The 23111-nt window shown below is 40.0% G+C and overlaps 1 protein-coding gene across 5 annotated transcripts in view; it reads right to left on the bottom strand.

Annotated features, from left to right (window-relative positions):
- The window catches only part of NFKB1 (nuclear factor kappa B subunit 1), a 57568-nt gene extending 35494 nt beyond the window's left edge, over positions 1-22074 (bottom strand). Inside the window, exons 1-4 of one of the 5 annotated variants that reach the window (XM_015623982.3) lie at positions 21889-22074; positions 10409-10461; positions 9202-9286; positions 2311-2351 (exon numbers count right to left, since the gene is read on the bottom strand). In XM_015623982.3, the coding sequence (XP_015479468.1) occupies positions 2311-2351; positions 9202-9286; positions 10409-10453 (171 nt within the window). In that variant the 5' untranslated portion in view covers positions 10454-10461; positions 21889-22074. Of the gene's footprint in view, positions 1-2310; positions 2352-9201; positions 9287-10408; positions 10462-20868; positions 21113-21182; positions 21207-21888 lie in introns of those variants that run through there. The other 4 variants (XM_015623984.3, XM_015623980.2, XM_015623981.2 and 1 more) reach the window with 4 other exon arrangements.
- Positions 22075-23111: the final 1037 nt, after the last annotated feature.

The raw sequence follows: 23111 nt of genomic DNA, 5'->3' as shown, positions 1-23111 counted from the left end.
TAGCACACATGAAGATGAGCATGCACACCCACAAACAAGACTCACCCAAATGGAAAAGTTACAATTGTTCATCTGTGAAATGCTTAGTGCTGGTTAACAAAGCATCACTGAACTGTAGCCTATTGAACTTGTAGGTTGGAGAACCTGTCCTATTCTCACTTTGACACATAGCAGCAATCTTTTTTTTTTTTTTTAAGTAAAGATATTTTCAAACAGAGAACTCTTTATACTCTTAAAATAGGATAAAAATTCTCATGAGAATGCAAGAGCAGATACCCTCTCCCAAGACTGCTGCTACGTAGACAAAATGAAACAAATAATAAGGAAGTCCAAAGCATAAAGGAAAGTAGAGGGATGAAACAGAAACACTTTCCCCTTCTGGGAACAACGCATGAAAGCTGTATCTCTGAGTGAAATCCAGAAACAGCACAAAAGCTTCAGGGGACTCTGGCTGATTTTCATCTCAGCTACATATATAGACATCTAAATATACTTCAGAGAACTGCAGCATATTGAAAACCAGTCCAGAGCACAGCTCTCCATTGACTCCATTGATGAACATCCCTTTTATTTTACATGGCGATCCATAAAGCACGAAAGATGCAACTCTGAAGCAAATGTGTCTGGTAACTCAAATTCTACTTAACAATATATAATATGTGGTCCCCAATTTCACTTTCAGACCTACTCTCCAGTCCTCCAATTTCTGACAAAATCCCCATTTCATATAGGGCTCCCAATAGCACCAGTTAGTGTTGTAGCTTTTCCAAGAATCATTCAGCTTCTTTCTAGTAGTAGACAACTCTGAATTCAAAGTCTGTATTAGCTGAAAGTGAACAACATGCCTTAAAATTACTCCATAAGCAGTAGCTTCAATACCTATCTCACCAAAGCCTTTTCAGGCTAAGAACTTGTTTACCAAGCAAATGTAAACTTTTATGACTTTTATTCTGACCTGACCCATTGCCTTCCTAAGGTGAACTTAGGAAGTACTCTGTGACCCAGAGTACTGTGCGTGAAGTGCCCAGCTATGATGAGCTTGAACTCAAGTTGATCAAAAGGCAAATCAACCTCTGCAGCCAGGACACATCACTCTGCTGATGGATCACCCTCATCACCCTGCTGTAAACCCCTGCCCAGCTTGCCACATGGATACACCACGAGGGGAGCCACTTGCTGAGAAGTCACACTCGGAAACAATGGTTTCTCCTTAGGGACTGTGCACTGCAGGCCCCACCATGCAAAGACATGGCCTGATTTGGGATGAGCTTAAAACAATGAGGAAGATACAGCATATTCTTCCAAGAGTTCACAGTACCCTGCTGTTTCACTTAGATGTGATGAAGAGTCCTATTCCTGGAGGGATGCTTAAGCACAAAAATGTCTTTGGTATGTGACTGAAACCAATGTTCTCCACCGCCTCCTGCCAGGAAGACTGGATTGCAGTATGCTTCTGCAGAAGACCAAGAGGAGGATGGGACAGCTTTTAGCCACTGTCTTCCCCTGTTTACTGAACAGCTCTGTAAAGTAGGATTTTATGCAATTCACTGGGACAGACAGGAAAGGCACCTCCATACTGTAACAGCTTCAGGAAGAATCCTCGTAACTGCTGGTGCCACCAGCCAAAGGGGAACAATACCCAGGCACACTTCAGGGCAAGCTTTACCCAGCAATTACTTTGTACATCACTTGCATGAAAACTAACCACTGCACTGAAATGACTTCTCTGCTGTCAGAGGAGCATAGGTCAGTGTTTGCTACGTAACAGAAAAAAAGTTTCATTCAAGTACTTATCTTCATTTTTCCTTGATTATTCAAAACAGACAACCATAACAAAAAGAATCTCAAAGGACAACTGCGTTTCTTTACAACAACAAAACACAAGTCAGAAGTTTGGGTAACTTGGGAATTAAGTGTTTTTACTTTTAACTTCTTGTGTTCAGAAACTATGAAACAAATCCTAAAAATCTTCCATATTTGATCTATTAGTTTATGTTTCCAAATACTGGGGTACTGTGACAATCACTTCTAAGATGAAGAGTGTGTACTTAGAAAGGCATATTTTTTAAAACCCTTAGGGTTTTTTGTATTATGACACTTCCAGAGAGAGATAAAGATGAAAACTGAATAAAACAGGAAATGCTTTAACTACAAAAGTAAGAGTTAAAACTCCTCATGTTCAAGTGCTGCATTTGTTCTGAGAGGTCAGAGTTTTCTGTGCTCTTTTTTATTTAAGCAATAAGTTTATTCAAAGCTGAATGCAGTAATATAGCTACCTCAGACATTTTCAAAATGTAATCTTGTACTTACCTGTTTTGGCTGTTCTATGATTTGAAGATATGGTCCGTCTGCTAACATAAAATAAAGAAAGAGAAGTATTAATAGAAACTCTATTTCTATTACTATAAATAATATATCAGTTGTAGGGGTAAGATTATGTTCTTGAATGACTTGAGATAAAATTTTTGAAAGCATCTAAGTCTCTTCAGAACTTAAATTTCAATAAATTATTTAATCACTTGGCAGTCTGTCATTCCCAACTAAAGACCAGTGGAATAAGAATAGGAAGATTAAGTCAAAAAAGTTAATTTCAGCTCAGAGAGCCTAAATGGGCAACTGATCACTCAGTTAAAACTTGCAATGGTGAATAAGAACAGGATCTTCCCCTTGCCACTGACAGCAGTCTGGTTTCTTGAGCTAAGGTTAACTTTTGTATTTAAACCCCTTGGGCTCTAGAGACTATACTACCAACTTTTGGCCCTAGGGCTTCCTACGGAATAGGTGCTTTTGAAAGGCAAGGAACAGCCAATGGGAAGCTCTGAGGCATGGGAATACAGAAGGAATTCAAGCTGTCTCAACATGCCCCAACAGTCAGAACTGCTTTTAAAAAAATCCTGGAATTGAGAAGACTAAACAATTTACATTCTTTTAGTAATTGCAGGTACATTTTTAAATACAGTGTTCTGCTGAGCATCTAAAAACACTGAATACACTCAATTTGACTACAAATACAGACTCTACATTGATCCATCTTGAGCGTGGTGCCAATACATAGGATTATGTTCTACTAAAATTCTATTTGTATCTTTCAAAGAAGGCTTCATTAAACAACTTTCAGTCTTGTACAGTGGCTAACTTCCTATTATAAACATCAGGCAAAATTCATCAGTTTATATAGCTTTTGAGTAGGCCCTAAATCCAATGAGAATTCAGTGCCACCAGAGTTAAGCATTCATCACCTGATCAAAGCTTAGCTCTAACTCTGAAAATTTAGATTATTTGCATTAAAAAGTAAAACTCTCTGGGTGGATGGCTGTGAAATACCTCTTAAAATGCAAGCCACTCTCAAAATGACCGTTCCAAGAGCTATGATTTATTCCCCCTCTCTTCCTAAGCAGTCAAGATGATTTGTATTTAAATGCTAAAAGATCAGTTGCTTTCAAAGTAGACCCCAAATGACAGCTTCACTGGGAAGACCTACATAATATTTTTCCAGCCATATTCCTGTTGGAATTCTGTAACATCACTTCTACTCCATTACAGGTATTAATGCTAAGGAATCAAGCACAGGTCTTTACTGAACAAGCGTCTCTCAACATGGAAGTTTTAATAAATACACAATAGATGAAATTAGTATTCTGCTGCTGCAGTTAGCTGACTCAGAAACTGAACTAACTTCATCTTGAAGTTATATTGCAAATGTCAGTCACAACAATTTCACATTTAAAGATAAATTATTTCCCAAGTCCATCAATTGTACTTTTCTTTAAAAGTAAGTGCTACTTGAACTCATGAAAAATGATTGCCTCAAGACCACATCATCTTGCATTACAACGCAGGAAAACCAGTTTGGATCTCAGAAACTTTAAAAGATGTAGAGTAAAATTTAGCTTTGGCCTTGTGTTTTAGTTTTTGTCTGTAACAGAGTCAAGATGAGGTGAGTTGAGTTAAAGCAATACATCAGCACTTAAATTTAAGACCTCTCTTCACAGACCTCTAATCCTCCTCATGCTTTAGGCACCTGAAAATTTATACTTTAACAATCCAGAAGCCATGTGTTTCCTGGGCATTGGCAGAAATAATGCACCTGAAATAATACAACAGTGTGTAGTTCAACTTTCAACCAAGCCTCCAGGGCATGATTTACCAAACAACTTTCTTTGGCTCTTCTCCTCTTAGGAATTCATTTTCAAGACATGTGTGTTGGGTTAGCATAAAATACTACTGCTTTCTCTCAAACATTAGCCAGAAAAGGAAGCGTTCTCATCCAATGGCTAAATGGTTGGAAAAGTTCCCCAGGACACATCAGACCCAAGTTCCAGCTTTTCCCCAGCATAAGGAAATTCAAACTCCTAAGAGAGGAATAGATATGCACTGAAAAACTAAAGGAAAATGCTTCATACCACTGAAATGGTTTGACCTTGCATGGCACTTGTGAAAACTCAGGAAAATTGAAAACTTAGGACTGTGGTTATTTTGACCTCTTGGAAAAAAAGTTTCTAAAAAGCATACAAATATGCTGATAAAAAAATCAAAATGTCTTATACCTCATCACTAGTAAAGTGCAGAAAAGATGAAGTGTAAAAATACAAAGCTAAATTAGTTAAATCTGTTATCATTAACCCACATTATACAAATCATACAGCAATGTATTTAGAACAGTTTTTTGAGGTCTTATTTTAACCTTTGGGTTCCATTACTGAAGATTTTCCTTTTTTTCTTTAACAGTGACTAAGTAATTCTCTGGTACAGCATCTGAACCAGACCGAAATAACAGTACAGAGAAGGGCATTCTAAGGCAAAGCACATAAAAATATCTGAAATGCTACTTAAAAACAAACCAGCAATGTTCAAGAAAACATCCAGACATAAATGGCGTATTATTTTGATTATAAAAAGGATTTTACTTAGTGAAAGATCTCATATAGCTGTTTTTACTGAACTCTAAATACTTCCCAGAGGCACATTACACAGCCTAACATTGGCTATGTGTTGTTCATTCTTTCTCTTATCCTTTCCCATGGGGAAAACACATTTAGTGTTTTGCACACGGGAGTTTTTAATATTTTGTTTCTATTATTTGTTTCTAGGCATGTCTTTGTCTAAGCAGACAAAGAGCAGGAACCTGCAGATGAACACCTTGTAAGAGGAACTAACAATAAGGAGGTTTGTGATGATCCTTTGTTCCCACCTGGAAGGTGCTTGCTTCAAGTTCTCATTTAAGGAGGAACCCCTTTTTGAATGCTAAACAGCCACAAGAAGGACTTAATGCATAACTTATGTTCTACTTTTGCCTGCAGAGAGCCTGGAGGACACAGCCATGGAGCTGCCTCTACACAGGCATGGCTCTCATGGTGCCAAGAGCCAGGTTTTGACAGGAGCACTCCTCACGCTTTGCCTGGCACTGCTACAGCTGGGAGGCCAAGAACTGCAACTACAACATGCAATCCTCCAGCCTGGAGGGGCTTTGATGCAGACTGCCACATCCTGGCCATGCTTCAGGGCTTCTTTTTCTGTCTTCTCGCCTCGGTTGCCACAGACTGACTCGCATCCCACTCCAGTCTGAGTCACAGTCCCACTTCCCCACGTCTTCTTCAACTGCCAAGTTTCTTCATTTTCCTTCCTGCCTGAGTCAGAGGCCCTCCTGCCCCTTGACACTCCTACAACTTGCATTCTTTCTTCCTCTTGACAGGCCTCACCCTACACACACACACACACTTCCAAGGAGCACCCATCTTAGACTCCCCCTTGATTCCTTCTTCCCACCTTAGCAAAGTCAAGGAAAAACAGGTTGCCAGGCTTGCAGGGATATCCCTGCAAGCCTGGCAACCCAGCTCTTCAGTGTTCAAAGCATGATGTTCAAAGCAAATGGCACATGAGACTTTGCTTAACTTCTTCCCTTGGTTCACTCTTCCAAACAAGAGCACAGAATATCTAAAAAGAACACCAGAAACTGTATACAAGTTTGCCCAGGCTCCCAAGATTTAAGGCCACTACTGTGGAACAGGAAAAATTAACACTCATCTCATTTTTGGTGGTGGTCAGGTTTTCTTGAACCTCTAACATTGTCTCTCTCTGAAAAAATATGAAAATGAAAAAACTTAAGTCCCTTCTTTTTCCCCTCTAGAACCTTCTCATTTTTCACAGCAAGTGTCACACAAGGTTGGACAGAGGAGGTTAAAGAAACAGCAGAAAATTAATTTTCACAGCCTCCAGGCAATACTGTTCAGCTCCTGATGGCTCTGCTTCAACGTCAAAGTTTTAAAAAACACCACCTTACTGCCAAGAGCTAGTTAGGCCAGAGCCTCTCAAAGCCAAAACAACTACACAGCTCCAAAACCCAACTCTAACTGGGGCACGTTGCATGCCTGTAGATGGCTTTGGATCATCATGAGGGAGTACAGAACATCCAAAATTACAAAGTGTTTAGCTCAGAGCTCTGCCCATTTCCTCTCCAATGTAGGCCATCACCTTGGACTACACAGTGGATGTCCCACTGATGTGCACCTGCTTCTTCTCTGCCTAAATACATGTTGTGGGTAATGCTCCCTCCATCCCCAGTGCCACTAAGGATCAGTACCTAACCTGCCTAATCAAAGGCACCATCCTTCCCAGCAAGCCAGAGAAGAGGCTGACTTCATGAGGTACTGCCTCTTCTGCTGGTAAAACTTGAACCACGTAACTACTACAGCTTTAGAGCCAAAGTAAGAAAAAAGCCTAATTTTTATTTAAAACAGACGTATGAGAGAGAAAAAGACGCACACAAACATCATTGCCACACTTGAGCAGTGGCAATGATGTTGAGAAAATACATGTCCCAACGTCTCAAAGGTTTTCTACTGTTACTGTAAAGATTAATGTAACAGCAGAACATCCATCACCAGGAAGTCCCCAAATTCCCCAGCTACTTGTTGATTCAGCCACGCTGGCACAACATGGCAATCCATGGTTATACATTAAACCTGTCTGCCGATGTTACAGGTCTGACACTGTGCATTTATGGATGCACAGACTGAAAGATGTATGCACCACAGCCAGATCATGAGGAACAATTAATGTCTTTCGTTCCTTCTGCCTTAATCATCCATCTGTCCTTGAGAAAAATCCTTTTATTTCACTCTCTGCATATCTCAGCTGAAAGTACTTCTGGAAAATCCCACATGACTTTTTTAATTGACCTTGCTGTGTAGAAAGACATCATTAGTCCCTGCTTGAAAACCACTAAAGTAGAATACAAAAATTATTATATTATCTTATAACTGAAGAGCCAGTCCATATTAACAACACAGTATATTTTCAAGAAGGGGAGCAAGTAAGCATTATTGGGATACTGTTTAAGAAACAAACCAACCGTGGCATCATCAGATGCTGCTGAAATGATCAACCTTTTCTGAAAATTTTTGATTAACTTTTTGTTTGCAATACCCTGAAATCCACGATCCTTTATTGAATCCCATTTTGTGCACAGTGAACTTGTCACCTATAGTGCAGCAGTTGACAAGAGCAGTGGAACTTATGGAAAAAAAGGCTTTTTTCAAAGCAATTTTTCAAATTAGCCCAGTAAGAGTTTTCTGTGGCTGCAGCACTCAGTGAATCCTTGACTCCCTGACGTGGTTTTGAAAGCAGTTGTTTTCTACTTTAGATGAGACATAGTTATCTGAAAATTAGTTTTATATATCTGAATAATTTGTATGGAATGAGCCTGGCATGAAGAATACAGAGTAAGCTTAAAAGGTACACATAAAAGAGCTCATTACAGGGAAATTTCAATAACCTTATTTCTTCAACAGAAACTGGGAATAAAAACCCCTTGGTCTACAATGCACAAGACCTTTAATCCTACACAGATGAATCTTACTGAATAATTTTATCTGCCTTAATAAAAATATGCTGTAAACAAATGATTGCAACACTAATTTGTTGAATGTTTTTCCATATTTGTCAAGAGCTTTGCTCATGAGAACATTTTATCTTGAAACAAAATTATCTGTACCATGTGTTTTTCAATCCTTTCTTGCTACTACTCTTTTAAGAAAACAAGGAAACACTGAAACAGTAAGCCTGCTTTAATTTTTATTCTATAAGCAGCATTTACTGTTACTTTAGGGTGTAATTTTACCTATGAAGGAAAACGTTAAATGCTGATTTCATTTTACCCTTAACACCTTCACTGCTGTGAAGTGTATCAAATATTGGAAGCAGAAGTGGTTTGCACTTTCAACCAAAGAAAGTGATTTGCAATACCTAAGATACATCCTGATACAACAGAGTCAAACAGATAACAAGAGAAAGCTGTCATGGTAAAAGAGCTGGATCGGAGCTATATTTTGAGAAAAAATTCCCAAGTTGAAATAAAATTTTATTTCTTTCTTTCTTTTGTGTCAGCTGTTTTAATAGACTTAGCAGGAGAAAAGAGTACTACTTCATGCAAGAAGTAGTATTTATAAAAATATTTAATAAGCAGAACCAAGGTTGATCAAGCAGCTGATACTGACTGAGCTATAAAAGACTTGTACTTGTTCTTACTGCTCTGGAAGCATACTGTAAGAACTGCTTATCAGACCTTTGCAGAGTACTATTTGCTTATTTTCAGTGGTTGCAAAATTTGTCTGTGCTTTCAAACTAGTGTTATTGTTCAGGAAATTGTCAGGTGCTTCTAATACCACACTGCCACTTCACAGGAAACAGAGAAGACAGCGAGAAGAAAAAACACATTTGAATGGTACAGGAAGTCAATATTCTCTACATTTTATTACTAAAAAACAAGCACCTTAAGAGCTACTACAACAAATGCAACAGCATTCAAAAGGAAAAGAAGCACATGTTGCAGTCTGCAAACTGGCCATAGAAACATGTTAACTCTCTGAAGGTTCAAATTCAGAAAAAAACCTCAACAAAGTAATTTATAAAACCAGGTCACTCAAAGCTCTTTGGTCACTGTCCTTGTTTCACCTGGGAAACTGCTGAAACTTTCAGTTTCTGTACAAGCCACAAGAAAATCCGATTTGCCTCACTGCTGAAAGTTTCATGAGGGGAAGAAAGATACAAAAAGGAGTAATAAAAAAATCTAGTTGACTACTTTGCAATCTACTATTATGACACACAAGTTGATAAACAACAAAGGGCTCTGAAAAGAACTTCTCAGAAGAAACAGGAAGAATCAGCAGGACAATAGCACCATCAAATACTAAGGGTTCCTACCTGTTCGTAGTGGTAAGTCTGAAGTGATGTAATTTGTACTATTAAATAAAGCATTCATTCCCATGAACTGATCCACTGCAAACATCTATATTGAAAGAAAATACTCTTCATTATTACATATACACATAGTTGCATAAAACATCTATCAGCAAAGAACTTCAAAGTTCTCTGCAAATATTGAGACTGCAAACACCTTGTTGAATTACATAAACATTTTATAGTTATTTTATTTTTGCTGGCAACAGCATTGCAAGCAGAGCTGACAGCACTGACCCAAGTTTCACCAGAATCAGGAGACCGCACCAACCTCAGCGCAGTTTCTAAACACCTATTTTGCTTACATGCACTAACAACTATAAATTCTAAAGAGCTTATACAGTAAATTCTGAAAATCTGACCCTAGATGTCTTGCCCAAGGCCTTGCTAAGAACCTGCGAGTTTTCATTTCCACTTCTCTGATTAAACCCCACCAAACTACATTCCTTATGTAAATATATTTACAAGCTCTAGTGCAAGAAAACAGTACATCCAGGTTAAAGTTTAATTTTATTTTTTTTTTAAACACTGACATGTCTTAACTTACTCTAACTGTTGTCAGGTATAAATCTATCTTCTTCCAAGGTGGAGCAAGCATAAAGGAGAAAATAGTTGCCTTTTGAAAATTAAGGTGAGTAGGAACGATCTGTTCTTCATTTAAACTTTTCACCCAAGCACCCTTCTCACAGTTCAAGTAATTTATGAAATGATCTAAGAAGATCAGAAAGACCTCCTGAAGAGCTAGGCTTATGGATCTGGGCAAGTGAAGGAACATCTTAGTCATCATTGTCAATGCAATCACAATAATGTACATGAAAGGGTCTTCTAGGACATAAGGGGCTTTATTTTCAGAAAGACTCCAATGTCCACCACAGAAGAAATTTCAGAGCCAGTGTCACAGGCATGCAGGGCATAAAAATAAGTGTTTTTTTCAACTGCTTAATTCAGCAGGCCTACCTTTCTTCTCATTTTAGCCATTTGACCAGTGGCAAGGCACTTTACAGGTCACACAAAAACCAGCTTAGGGAAAAAAAGCCCCGATTTCTGCCAATGCAGAATGATTTTCTACGCCCCTATTAAGTCTAGGAAATTACAGGACAATGTGAGAGAAGGCCTAAATAGACAGCTAGGAGAGAATACAGGGATACTGGAAACACAGAAATTCACTTACTTGGGGATCAGATACTCCCATAATATAGGAATCTTCTGCTGCCATTTTAAGTCCTGAAACACAAAAACATGATTAGAACCCCCATTTTTTTCCCACTGTAGAGCAATAGAGAAGCCTGGAAAACATAAAAGCCCAATCTCTGACACTTTTTATTTTACTCAGAACATTAATGATTTCTAAAATACCTCTAAAATTTCTCAGAATCTGGAAGGGGCAATGTAAGGACAAGATAGGCTACAGCTAAGATTCTCCATTCCTTATTGCCAAGAACCTAAAAATTACAGTCAAAGTGCAGAAGTCAAAATTTTTTAAAATCAGGAATTGTTTCTGTCATTGCTCTCACTATTCTGCCATTAGACTTTAGGCAAAATCATTACCATAGAAATAGCAAAACTCCTCATTTCTATCTGATAAAAAGAACATCATGAACATTCATGAATGAACCCTAACAGCTTTCTTATGAAGCAATACTAAATGCAAAAAAGATGCCCAAGAACAAACAGACAGTATTTAAAAACAAAAAGTAAATAAAACCAGGAATCAATTATTGACTAATTTTGGACACCTTTATTTCCAGAGGTCCACAAGTGCTTAGAACACACAACAACTCTGTGCTCAAAATTACACTTATGGATGCACAGCATCCATCACAACTCCTTCTCACAGGTCTACATGTAAGTGCTGGAAACTGGAAAAGTTTAGCTTGGCTTAGTTTTACTGGGACCAGTAATGGGCCAGTAGCAGAACCTGTGAATTTTCTGAAGAATTTATTAGAAGATGTTTGTAGTAGTTTTCTTAGTGTTATTTTCTTTCATGTGCATGTTACTAAAATAACAAAACTTCACCTATGCTGAGCTCACTAAATAAAGCTCTCCAAGGGACTATCTGAAAATAACAGTAGGACTATTTCAAGAGACTCATGTCTGCATTCAACAGACACTAAATAAGGTTAATAACTATCGGAACAAAGAAACAGGTCACTGTCCCTCATATTCCAGTGAGTGTGAATGTGAGCCATGTTTTCCAGCAAAGAGAACTGTGAAAACCTACTGCAGTATCAAAGAGAGGTGCAAGACATCAGTAAGTCATTAAAGAAAAACTGAGTCACCGTGTACCCTCCACAGAAACTAGAAAGGCAATTATCAAAAGGAAAATTGGAATACTTGGGTACTTCACCTTGATGGAGGCTCAACTCTGCTTGTTCATCCCCAAATACAACACAGTTACCCATTCCCACAAAATAGAATATGTAAATTTAAAAACAGAGAAATAGGAAAGATTAATACACAGATGACTTCAATGAAAAATATGTTTAAGTGGATACAACTATTTTTTAACCTAGGAAATAAAAGCACCCACCACCACTGTAAATCTATTTTAGAAATATTTACTGGGAACTATTTATTTGTAGCATTTGTGCAAATATCAAATAACTGGTCATAAGATTTCAGCCAAAAATTAATAACATATATAACCAGCAGTCAATGTCACCAATGCTGTACTTCATCACCTAATACAACAGGATTTCAGCAAGATAAAAAACACCAGTCAATCGCACTATGCCATAGACACATTCTGCAAAGTATTTATTTTCATCAACCATTTGCCATTGTCATTATTCATCTTTATGGAAAAAGTCAACATACAAGGCACGATGAAACCTTCAAGATACAATAAAATCTACTAAGATGTTTTTATTTGACTTCTGTTCCATAGAAAAAATAAAAATAACATTATCAACAACTGACAAGTTACTTAAATCACTGAAATAACTTATAACATTTTTTGTCAAACACTTCTTAATGAAAGGTGAAGATATTACAGAAAACAATCTGAAAACCTCAGCAGCCAGCTATTTTTTTACAAAGTGTCAGAAAATACCCACCCTCTTGCTACACCCTAATTAGGTATCTGCGAGTGCAAATGCCAGGTTTCTTCTGCATAAATAGAATAAAAACTGGTCCTAAAAGTCTTGTCTTGTGATGTCTCATATTTAAACACTAACAATTTCACAAGTCACATATGCAAAATTGTGTTCCAAAATCCTGACATTTCCAGTTGACATGGTCAACATGCTTGTTCAGAAAAATAAAATATTCTGAGGAGCTAACATGAATGGCATCTGCCCACTCGCCTGTTAGCTCAATGTACACTTTGCCAAACTTTCAAACAAAGCATCTCACAGCTGCTTCTGTAAGCCACAGGACAAATTTAACAGTATGTTCAATTTTCTTTGCCCTATTTTAGTTCCTCAGACTGACCCCTCTCCCTCCAGCAGAACTCTGGGGGTGAAAGACAGTGTCCTCACAGCTGCCACACACTTCCTGGTCACAATCTACAATACATGACTTTCCAACAAAGTGCAAAAATAGAGCCGAGGCATCACTTCTGAAAACTTTTCATTTAAAGTATTTTGACGTAAAAATTAGAACCAATATAGAAAAAAATAAACCTCCTATGTCCATCTGAATCAGTCCTCCAGTTTCAAATTTTGAAAAGAGCAATTTATAGCTCTTTGGCTGATGCAGTGAACAATGTCATGACACAAAACCAGCAGCCTTTAAAGACGTTCCCCCTGCAGTGCTGCGTTCAGCTCTGGGCTCTGCAGCACAAGGAGCACATGGACCTGCTGGAGTAAGTCCTGAGGAGGCCGTGAAGATGCTCAGAGGGCTGGAGCACTTCTCTGCAGACAGGCTGGGAGAGCTGGGGCTGTTCAGCCTGGAGAAGAAAAGGCTTCAGGGAAACCTTAAAGCACCTTCCAGTACCTGAAGAGGGCCTCCAGGAAAGCTGGAGAGGGACTTTTCACAAGGACGTGCAGGGACAGGATGAGGGGGATGACTTTAAACTGACAGAGGGTGCGTTTAGATCAGCTATAAGGAAGAAATCCTTCACTGTGAGGGTGGCAAGGTGCTGGAACAGGTTCTCCAGAGAAGCTGTGGCTGCCCTGTGCCTGGAAGTTCAAGGTCAGGTTGGATGTGGTTTTGGACAATCTGGACTACTAACTCCATTGGTAGTGGAAAGTGTCTCCACACAGGTTATATAGGAGGGTTGGGACTAGATGATCTTTGAGGTTCCTTCCAACCCAAACTACTCCAATATTCTATGAACATTACACTTGGAAGCAGCAAGGTAACTACCCACATACACCCAGTCAGCTGCAGGTAGAAATGAAGGTAATGAATGTCTAAGCAGGAATTAAACACAATCTCTCTCACATCCTAAGTGCAGATGCCCCTTACTTGAGATCTTTCATGTTCAGGTCAGCTGCAGTGCTTGGGGGAGAGGTTAAAGACATTCTCTCTGGCCAGAATGTTAAGCCAGTTTAGTATAAACAGATTATAATTTAGATGTGTAAACATACCTTTGTGTATGTAAACTCACACTTAATTGCCTTATCAGGGCCTAGACAAAGATTAACCCAGCTGCTTAAAATAACCCCCTGAATGACTGAAAAGAGTCCCAGTTTCACTATGTTTTTCCCCTCCAAAGCCAAACAGAAAGCAAAAACGTTCTGGGAGCCCTACCTTCAAATAACAATTTGTTTCTTTAGGACTTATTAAGTTAACAAATTCCTACACTTTCTCTTACGTGAAAATTGATGCAAATCCACAGAGTCAGCAACATGATTAAAACCCTAAAAAGACATGGGAAAATAGACCCTAACACTAATTGTGTGACCTTTAATTGTCCTTTTCCCTTACTGCTCCAGTTTCTAAGCACCTTTCCCATTCACATCAGATAGAAAGCTTAGCATATACCTCGGGTAGCTTTGTTCATTCTCTCATTACATGAGCCACATTGTGGCTCAGAGGTTGCCACCTCTTGCATTTGAAGATGACAGGACTAAAATTGTTTTGTGGAAGTTCATGTTATGATAGATGCCTGCTTCCTGCATAAGCTCCAATTCCCACAAATCGTACTGCAAACTAAAATCTACAATAAAAAGATACCCCAACACTTGCAGACCACAATCAACCACAGCAGTCTCCACCCTGGAGACTGAAGTTTTTCAGATAATGGGGCACAGGAAGCTTGCCTTTTCAATTCACAGTATTGATTTGTAAGTGTGAAAATTCAAAGGTCAGCGAAGAAACTTCATTTAGCTCCTAGTGCAAGAGGAAAACATAAAATCCAGCTAAACTTGCCCAAACCCACACAACTGCACCTTCTGAGTGTGTGTGATGTGTGTGCATATGCATACATATTGCTTTCTCCTCACAGCAGGTCAATTGCCATTGTGAAAAAGGTTTAAATAAGGAGAAAAAGAGAAAAAAAAAGCCCTAAGAAGCCACATATACACATATTGGAGATGATTGTGTTGCATCAAACAACCAAGCAAACCTAACAGCAGGTACTTTGCACCACTGCTCCTCCTTAATAACCAAATGATCCAAGGAACAAGTGACACAGCTGGAATAACATGATTTATTGTATTCTGAATATTTGTTCTAAAGCTTCAAAAGGCACAGCCATTTAAAATGAAAACAACATAATTAATGTTGGAATGCTGCAATCCACAAACAAGAATTCTCATTTCTCTTTATCTCAATAATTTGAGTTCAGAGCTCTTCATTATTCTCCCACATCCACTGTGTTTACCTTTCAGAAAAGCAAGATAACTTTCCCTACCCAACTGTTTTCAGCCCTCCCCTGATTTTTTCAAGGGTACAGATCCTTCCCTTTACTTATCTTCAACTTTCCAGCCAGAATTTTAATCATGAGGTCTTGTCTTTGAAACCAGTATCCAATCCAATCCCTACAAATTTGGAATGGGACTTCTCCCTGCTACCTTTCTACTGACAAATGTGATCTTTATCACCCAGTTCATTGCATTTGAGAACTGAAATTAGTGAGATGGATGTTCTTCCATGTGGAAATTTATTTCAACCATCTCTTACTTCATGAGATGTTTCACATCAGCCTGTTCACACCTTTTAAGGCTGGGATTCAGAAAACAAGCCTCTCAATGGGAAACTCAACTACTATACTTCAGCTGACTTGATAAACTGAGAGAACAATTCTTCCTGAAAGTTTTCTAGCAGGGGACTTTCTCTCTTTAACTTGGCTTTCACTGGAATTTACCTGTTAAAAATAAACTTCTTTAACAGGACACTGAATGAAGGTAATTCAATTCAGTGTGGTTATGTTTTCAGCCTATGTTTATTTTGCTAACTAAATAGAGAAGAATAATGATGAAAATGAAGCAAGTCTGTTTCATATATCATAAGTATATTTTGACTACATCAGGGCTATAAAGCGTGGCAGATGACCTCATTACAGAGAACTATATTTTTAGGAACAGCACCAAATTTTCAGAATTCCTGTAGCAGCTATGAAGCACTGAGGTAGAAACAGTAATTGCTGTACTGTGCAGACAGGTCAATGTGTTTTATCTGCTGTTGCTTCCTTAACTTTAGGTGGCAACTTTTCATCCTTGAGCCTCAGTCTTCCACCCTTTGCAAAACATAATCTGTGTCTGTACAGGGACAATTGTTTCAGAGATTTGCATTTCCCAAACAGAGATGCCGGGAAAGGTATTGTGCAATGGAGTCTTTGGGTTGCTGGGTCAGGGCTGGCAGCAGGACAAGAACTGCTGCGATGGTTTTGGCTGGAGGCCAGAACAGAGATACTGATCCCAGCTGTTCAGTCTCAACCCTTCACCACTGCAGTCCCTTCAAAGTCAGGCTGCTGCCCACCCCTTCCAATGCACAGCCTTGTCACCTTGCTTCTGGCCACCTCTCGACTTCAACCAGCAATTCATTTCCCTTGGAACCCAGGTACTCTGCCCAGAGTGCCAGAAGTACAGCTCCAGAGCACAAAACTTGTAATTCAAAGTAAGTGATGATAAACAGCTAATGTATTCTGTAATATACAAAGTAAATAGAACTCAAATATTAAGGGAACACCATGCATACTTTCACCCACAATATTGGCATAGATGTCTTGAGGACAAATAGAAAAGAAAAAACATCAAGAAGCGATTGTTAACTCACTCATGTTGACACAAAGCTCCATCAACTATGTTATTTTGAAGGGATTTTAACTCAATTTTAACAGAAACGAAATAGATTTGATATTTGCCTTTAAATGTTGAAAGGTTTACTATTTCTTCTCCCAACTATAACTTCAATACCTGGGGGTGTAGGGAGATGTTTTAATGAAACAACACTCAATTTCCGAAAAAGCAGCATATAAGGAAGTTGTATTTTTCACATTCCTTCTGGCACTTCAAAGATGTGTAATCTCTCAATAAAGATTTGAGTGCAAATTCTCAGTATTCAAGTGGGAAAAGGTTTGTGCAGAGAGACATTTTGATCAAAGATTCTAATGTCCTCCACGGAGTTTTTGTCATCCACACACCGTTGCAGCTGCAATAACTCTACATAGCCCTAAATGACTAGGAAAACGGCTTGTTTTCCTAATATAACAACCCAAATTGTCTCCTCTTGTGACTAATTAAGCCTTCTTATTATTTCCTGTTGGGTGGGACCCGACAGTTGTGTTTATGTATTTTTAAAATTTCAAAATTGCTGAAGTTAAAATTTTCAAGTATTTTCAGTCATGAGCAGATGCATTACTTGACAACAGCATAAAAACTACAGAATATTTAGGAACTTAAATCAATCTCAAGTACTTGAGATTTCACAAGTGTGGTGCTCTAAATCAGAATTGTTGGCTGCATAATTATTTGATGAACTCTAGAACCAAATTTATTACAGCAGGGAACTACTAAATCTGAGGGGGGGAAAAAAATAAATCATAGCATAAGAAAATTTCCTTGGCAAAGGGTAACTGGACTACCTAAAAGATGTTCTATTAACTATGTTTGCAAACAGAATTTTTTGTTTTATTTTTTTCCCAAGTATCAAAGTAGTAAACTAATATGTCAAGAGGAAATACTAAAATGCCATAAACATATAAACTGTTTTTCCATGATATTGTTGGAATAAAGAATGTTTTTGTTAAAACACATTCAAAGCAACTTAAACCAAAGGAATAAACAGTATTCAAATGTATGGCAAACATATTCTGGTACATGTATAATGCTAAGTAGATGTAAAAATACTGAGGTTCAACACAGAAAAACAGCTGTAGTAACTACAGTGTATTTTAGCCACGTGGGGTGCTAATGTTACTTGAACTAACCTGAATATGATGTTAAAATGCTGTTACTTTTTCCTCCAGATTAAGATGAGTCACTGAATGTTCTTTACAAATAGCTCTAGCTCATATAAAAGCTGTTCATTGAAGTCAAATTTTAACTGAAGAAGCCACACACACCCATTTCATAAGCCAGAAGTGTAATGAATCATTAATATTAGACTGCAAAGTCTTTTTTTTTGTTTTGTTTTTTGTTTTGTTTTTTTTTTTGCAGGGGCAAAGGGGGCACAGGAAGAACAGTGTTTCTGAGAGGCCAAGTAACACATAACCCCCAGACTGCAGAAGTTCAGTTCACACAAGGTCTGCTGTATCACCAGGTACAGTCACACAGGCTCTGGGCTCCTCCTGAAGACACAGTCCCTCACTACATGAGCAGAAAATACCGAGGGCTGTTACCACTGCAATCATAAAGCTGAGCTAAGCCATTCTCAGTGTCCTTTTGCTCCTAAGCAGCCACTGAAATTGTAACATGACAGAAACAAACGCTTAAATAGCACCAGTAAGAGGAACCAAACAGGTAGAGCTGAGTCCAGTACCATCACAGTTATAGCCAGTTTTCAAATCTACAGCTGTGAAGTGGCTAACTAAGGTTTAACTTTTTGCTTTTTCCAAAGAAACTGTAAAGCTCCTTCAGTCTCAGTGTTGTACAGTAACCTATAGCACAACAAAACTCACTTGGACTAAACCAACAAGACCAAAAAACCCACCTGCTTCCTCTGTTTACACTTTATTTGTGTGCTAAAAGCTGTCCGTGTTTAGGCGGATGGAAACATGATCTCTAGAAGAAACAAAAAAATAAGGCCAAACCCAAGTAAAAAAAACCCCAAACAAACCCAAACTCCACAGCTCAGATTGACTTTACTCTTGACCTCCAAGTTTGCTGGGAGGGCACAACGAAGCAAGGGGGTAATTCAGTTTAGTATTTTAAATGAAGGAGAAAAAAAGTGTATCTATCTGTTACTGCTTTTCAAAAGAACAATGAAGCTGAAAGAGGGAAATAATGCTTGGAGTAGCAGTAGTGGCTTCCTCCCCACACATGATCTGTCAGCTCCACCTAAATGCTAAACAAAGGATTTTACCTTGAGACTATAATAACTTGAAACATCTTCTAAGGCCTTACTTTTGAAACTGTCAACAGTGCTTCATCAAAATACAAGTTTAAATGAAAACACTGAAGAAGATTCACCAAATGATTTCTATGCTCAAAGTTAGATGCAAACTTAGTGCCTGACTGACCTAAGGGCACAGTTAACGACAACCATAATTATGATCTTATCAACATAGAACTTCATAAAATGTTCACAGCTTATTTAAAGGACATCAAATTACAACTTCCACTTCTAAAATGCCTCTGTTAGAGCTAAAAATGACCAAACCCAGGAATTGCTTTTTTCATTACCTGCCTGAAACATTCATTATCTTCTCTTAATTTTACAACAGCTGTGCTACTTTGTCAGAGAACCAAAGTAAAGCTATCAGCATGTCGAAAAAAGTATTTTAAACTAATTGTAGAGTTTTCATTAGTTGCTAACATAAACGAGTAACAATTTTCTTTATGACTGATACTTTTGAACTTAGAGTTGGCAAACACAGCACTGAAAGGTGAAAGTATTTTAGCAAGTACAAGTTTGAAGCAATCTGTGAAAACACAGGAGAATTAACCAGCATCTCTGAAGACCACTGGTGAATTTTCTCAACACAAGCTATATCAGAAAGCCAACTGTAAGTTAATTAAAGATACATTGTCTTTCACAGTATCTTTGCAACTTCAAAAATGAACATCTATTTTGCATTACTAGCACTTTCGATAGTAAAGAAGACTCAGAGGCCTTCAAACTTAATTCCTGTCCTTCGAGAGAGACAGCAATCTGCACAATAATACAAATTCCTAACTGAACATATTTCTGGAATTTGCATGTATTCATGAGAAAGTGGCATGGGAAGGTCTTGGAAAAGGCAACAATGAAAAAGAAACTCAAAAATCTATTAATTAATAGATTAATAATTAATTCATTATCTATTAATTCATAATCAATAGTCGAATCTGTGGATATCTATTATTGAAGTCACGTAATGCCACCTCAAGGAAACAAATTAAATTAAATTTATTGACTTTCTAGAAGTAAAATTTTAAAGTAAACTTACATTTATTACTGAAATTAATTTTCAAAAGTAAAATACATAGTAACAGAGAACCAACCAGAACTGCTATTTTTCAACAAATGAAGCAGGAAATTTTCAAATGTGCACATAAATGGAACACCACTGTCTGCTTTCCACCCTCTCTCCCTCTTCCAAAACAGCCCTTTTCTCTATCCCAGTACTTTTATCCAGCAAACTTCTCTGATTTCAAAATAAATACAACAAAAACATCAACAAGGTGTTGCTGGAACAAAGTGAGTACGATAGGAAATTTATCTGCTGCAACACAATGCAAAGTGATATAAAGCTATTCTGTTTTACAACCTTAATTCTAAATGTATTCATTTCTCCTGTGAGAAAATAACTACATTTTTTGATGACTCTACCACTGACTGACATTTCTTTCTTTATAAGGGGACAAAGGGTGGAGAGAAAAAAAAGATTTTTTCCCTTCTGTTTAGTACTTCAAATTAAACTCTTTAACAGAGGTTTCAGCACTGAGATTCCCTTAACTCTCCCCACTCCGTGGCACATCCTGACAATAGTATTTCAGCATAACTGTTAGTTAAATTCTCAGGGCAGGGAAAATGGCAAAACAGAGCATCTGCTTCTGGATGGTTACAGGCTGCTTTTTTCTCTTTCATTTTTCTCATGAGCTGTAGTAATTTCTGTAGATTACAAAACATTGCAGACAGGATGCTCTCTTAGAATGACGTCTTGGTTAACGCTTTCCTAGAACAGGCAGCTACTTCTTTCATGAAAGCACACAAATACTTTGACTGAAATACTATTTCAAAAGTTGATACTACAGAGTACGTAGCTGAGAGACTCCGGGGGTCAATAAAATCGAAGTGCTCTATTTTCAGCCCTGTTCTGTGAGTTTGACAATGCTGCTGGTAGCACCCTGCAGCAGGTAAGGCACAAGGTGACAGAGCAGAGAATTCAACCACTTTTCTCTGTGAACAAAGTGAGGATTTCTGAAGCACAAAATATAATCAGCACTTCAAAACCATTTAAAAACATAATTATAACAATAATCTGTATTTCCTTTAAAATGTTATTTTTAAGCAAATATTTTGAGCATTTTAAGACAGGAAGTTGAATGCAGCAGATGATCCCTTGCCTCCAAATGCTCACAGGCACTCAGATTTACTTACTTGAATGAAAATACACAGCAGTACACACGCGATGATAGTGGCTCAAGAGCACATAGCTCATGTCACAGAAACAATCCCCCGATTCACATTCACGTGAAGTAAGTCAGTAGCACTCCTTCACCGAAGTCACCATCAAAGCAGAACGCACCAACAGATTAAGAAAATAATTGTGATGATGAGAAGTTCGATACTCTTGGGTTTCAAGGCCAAATGTAACCGAGCAAGCAGGGCAGTAATACTCCTCTTCGCGACGAGAACTTCTCGGTTTCATCACTTAAAACTAAATTACCTTTAAAAACCTCACTACTTCGTACCTTCCAATACAGTCTGCGGCACTCTCGGGCTGCACCCAGGACGAGGACACCCAGAGCTGCCAGCATCAACCCACGTTTTCCTGGTGACCACCTGCACTCCCGAGCCCGGCCGCCGGCTGTGCCCCGGCCGTGTCTCACTCAGTGCGTGTGTCACCTTCGAAACCAAAAGCGACAAAAGCAGCGCCTCCTTTGCCTACGAGCACCCGCTATGCGAGCGGCAGAAGCCAGGCTTGCAAATTTTTTTCTCTTTGCTGTTCACTTTGCTGTCACGGGCGCCCCTTCCCTGGCTGGGAAGACCCCTGTTACACAGCAGCAGCAGCAGCAGCAGCAAAGCCGTCCCCGGCATCCCGCCCGCTCCCCCGGCTGGCTGCGGGCGAGTCCCGCGGCAATCCCTCCCGGAGCAGCAGCAGCAGCAGCAAAGCCGTCCCCGGCATCCCGCCCGCTCCCCCGGCTGGCTGCGGGCGAGTCCCGCGGCAATCCCTCCCGGCGCTCCAGCGGGAGCTCCGCGCCCGGGCCGAGCTCACGGGCGCGGGGCTGGAGCCGGGCACAGCCTCCCTCTGCAAACCTGCGGGGCTCCGGGGGCTGCCCCAGCCCGGCCCAGCCAAATCCCCGCTCCCGCGGGACACAGGGAGCTCCGCGGTGAGGACACCGAGGCAGGGGAGGAAGAAGGCAGCGAGCGGCGGGCCAGGGGCCGCCTGGGGCTCACCGGGGCAGAGCTGGCGGCGCCTCCTCCTCCTCGTCGCGCTGTGCCGCCGGCGGTCCCTCAGCGCCGCGCCATGTACCCCGGCGTGCAGGCTCCTCTCGGACTTTCCCCCTCCTCGCCGCCCCACCGGCGAGGGCACTCGCCCGGCACCGGCCCGTGCAGCCTCCGCCCCTGCCCCCGGCCCGCCGCACTTCCTGGCTGGAAATTCCCGCTGACGCTCCGGCAGCGCGGAGCGCCGCGCGGGCGGGGCGGGAGGAGGAGGCGCGGCCGCGGCGCCCCGGGCGCGCTCCCGCGGAGGCGGCGGGGAAAGGGCCGGGGAGCGCCTGCCACCGAGCCACCCGCTGGCCACCAAATCCCTGAGCCGGGGACAGGCCCTCCCGGCCCGGTGAAATCGCGTAAACACGCGGGTGCTTTCATCCCGGGGCAGTCAAGAATAATCCTGTCCTTGTCCACGTTCCTTGGCCCACGGCGACGCCTCTGTGGAGACGGGCCCGAGCCGGTGGCTGCCGAGGTTTATTTTGACCTCTAAATAAAGAGTTTGGAAGGGGAGAGGGACTCTGCATAGAGTGAATTTAAACCCCCTCGCGCAGTGCCTGGCTGCTGGCTGGCTTTCCCAGGCACTTCAATGAGGCAGAGTTACTCATTGATCACAGCCCGATGCCTGAAAACATCGCTGAGCAGGGAGTACAGGCTGCACAGCACCATTCTTTAGGGATTTACACCGTTTCTGACAGAGCAGGCTCCCAGGCAACTTGACTTCTGTTAAACAGTGCAAAAGCATCAATAATGCGCTTCTTAATATCAGAATCCAGGTTTGCAACACAAAAACCAAGTCTCCCAGACACATTGAACCAAGGCTGAAGCGAGTCACTAGTGCCACGTTTAATTGGCACAAATGCTATGTAAAGCAAGTTCAAGTATCTTTGTGCTGAATCTTAAAGGTCTGGTTTGCTAAGGGTGAAGAGTGCCTCAAATGAGCATCCAGCCCAGCTCACTGAATGTGTTTGCACAGAAAGTCGGCAGCACACCTCTGGGGAATTTTGTTTTGCTAAGACCACATGACGTGGGGCTTCATGAATGAGACTAAGAAAAATCATAATTTAAAAGAAGGATTTAAAAACCCCCAAACATATAAAGGAACCAAGGTATATGGCTGTTGCTTTTTTTTCTGTTGAAGCAAGGAATTGTAACCTAGAGCAAAAATGTTCAAAAGGAATAGAGTCAAA

Source organism: Parus major, chromosome 4 (genome assembly GCF_001522545.3).
Source record: "Parus major isolate Abel chromosome 4, Parus_major1.1, whole genome shotgun sequence".
NCBI lineage: Eukaryota > Metazoa > Chordata > Aves > Passeriformes > Paridae > Parus > Parus major.
This window is presented reverse-complemented; position numbering and strand designations above follow the sequence as displayed.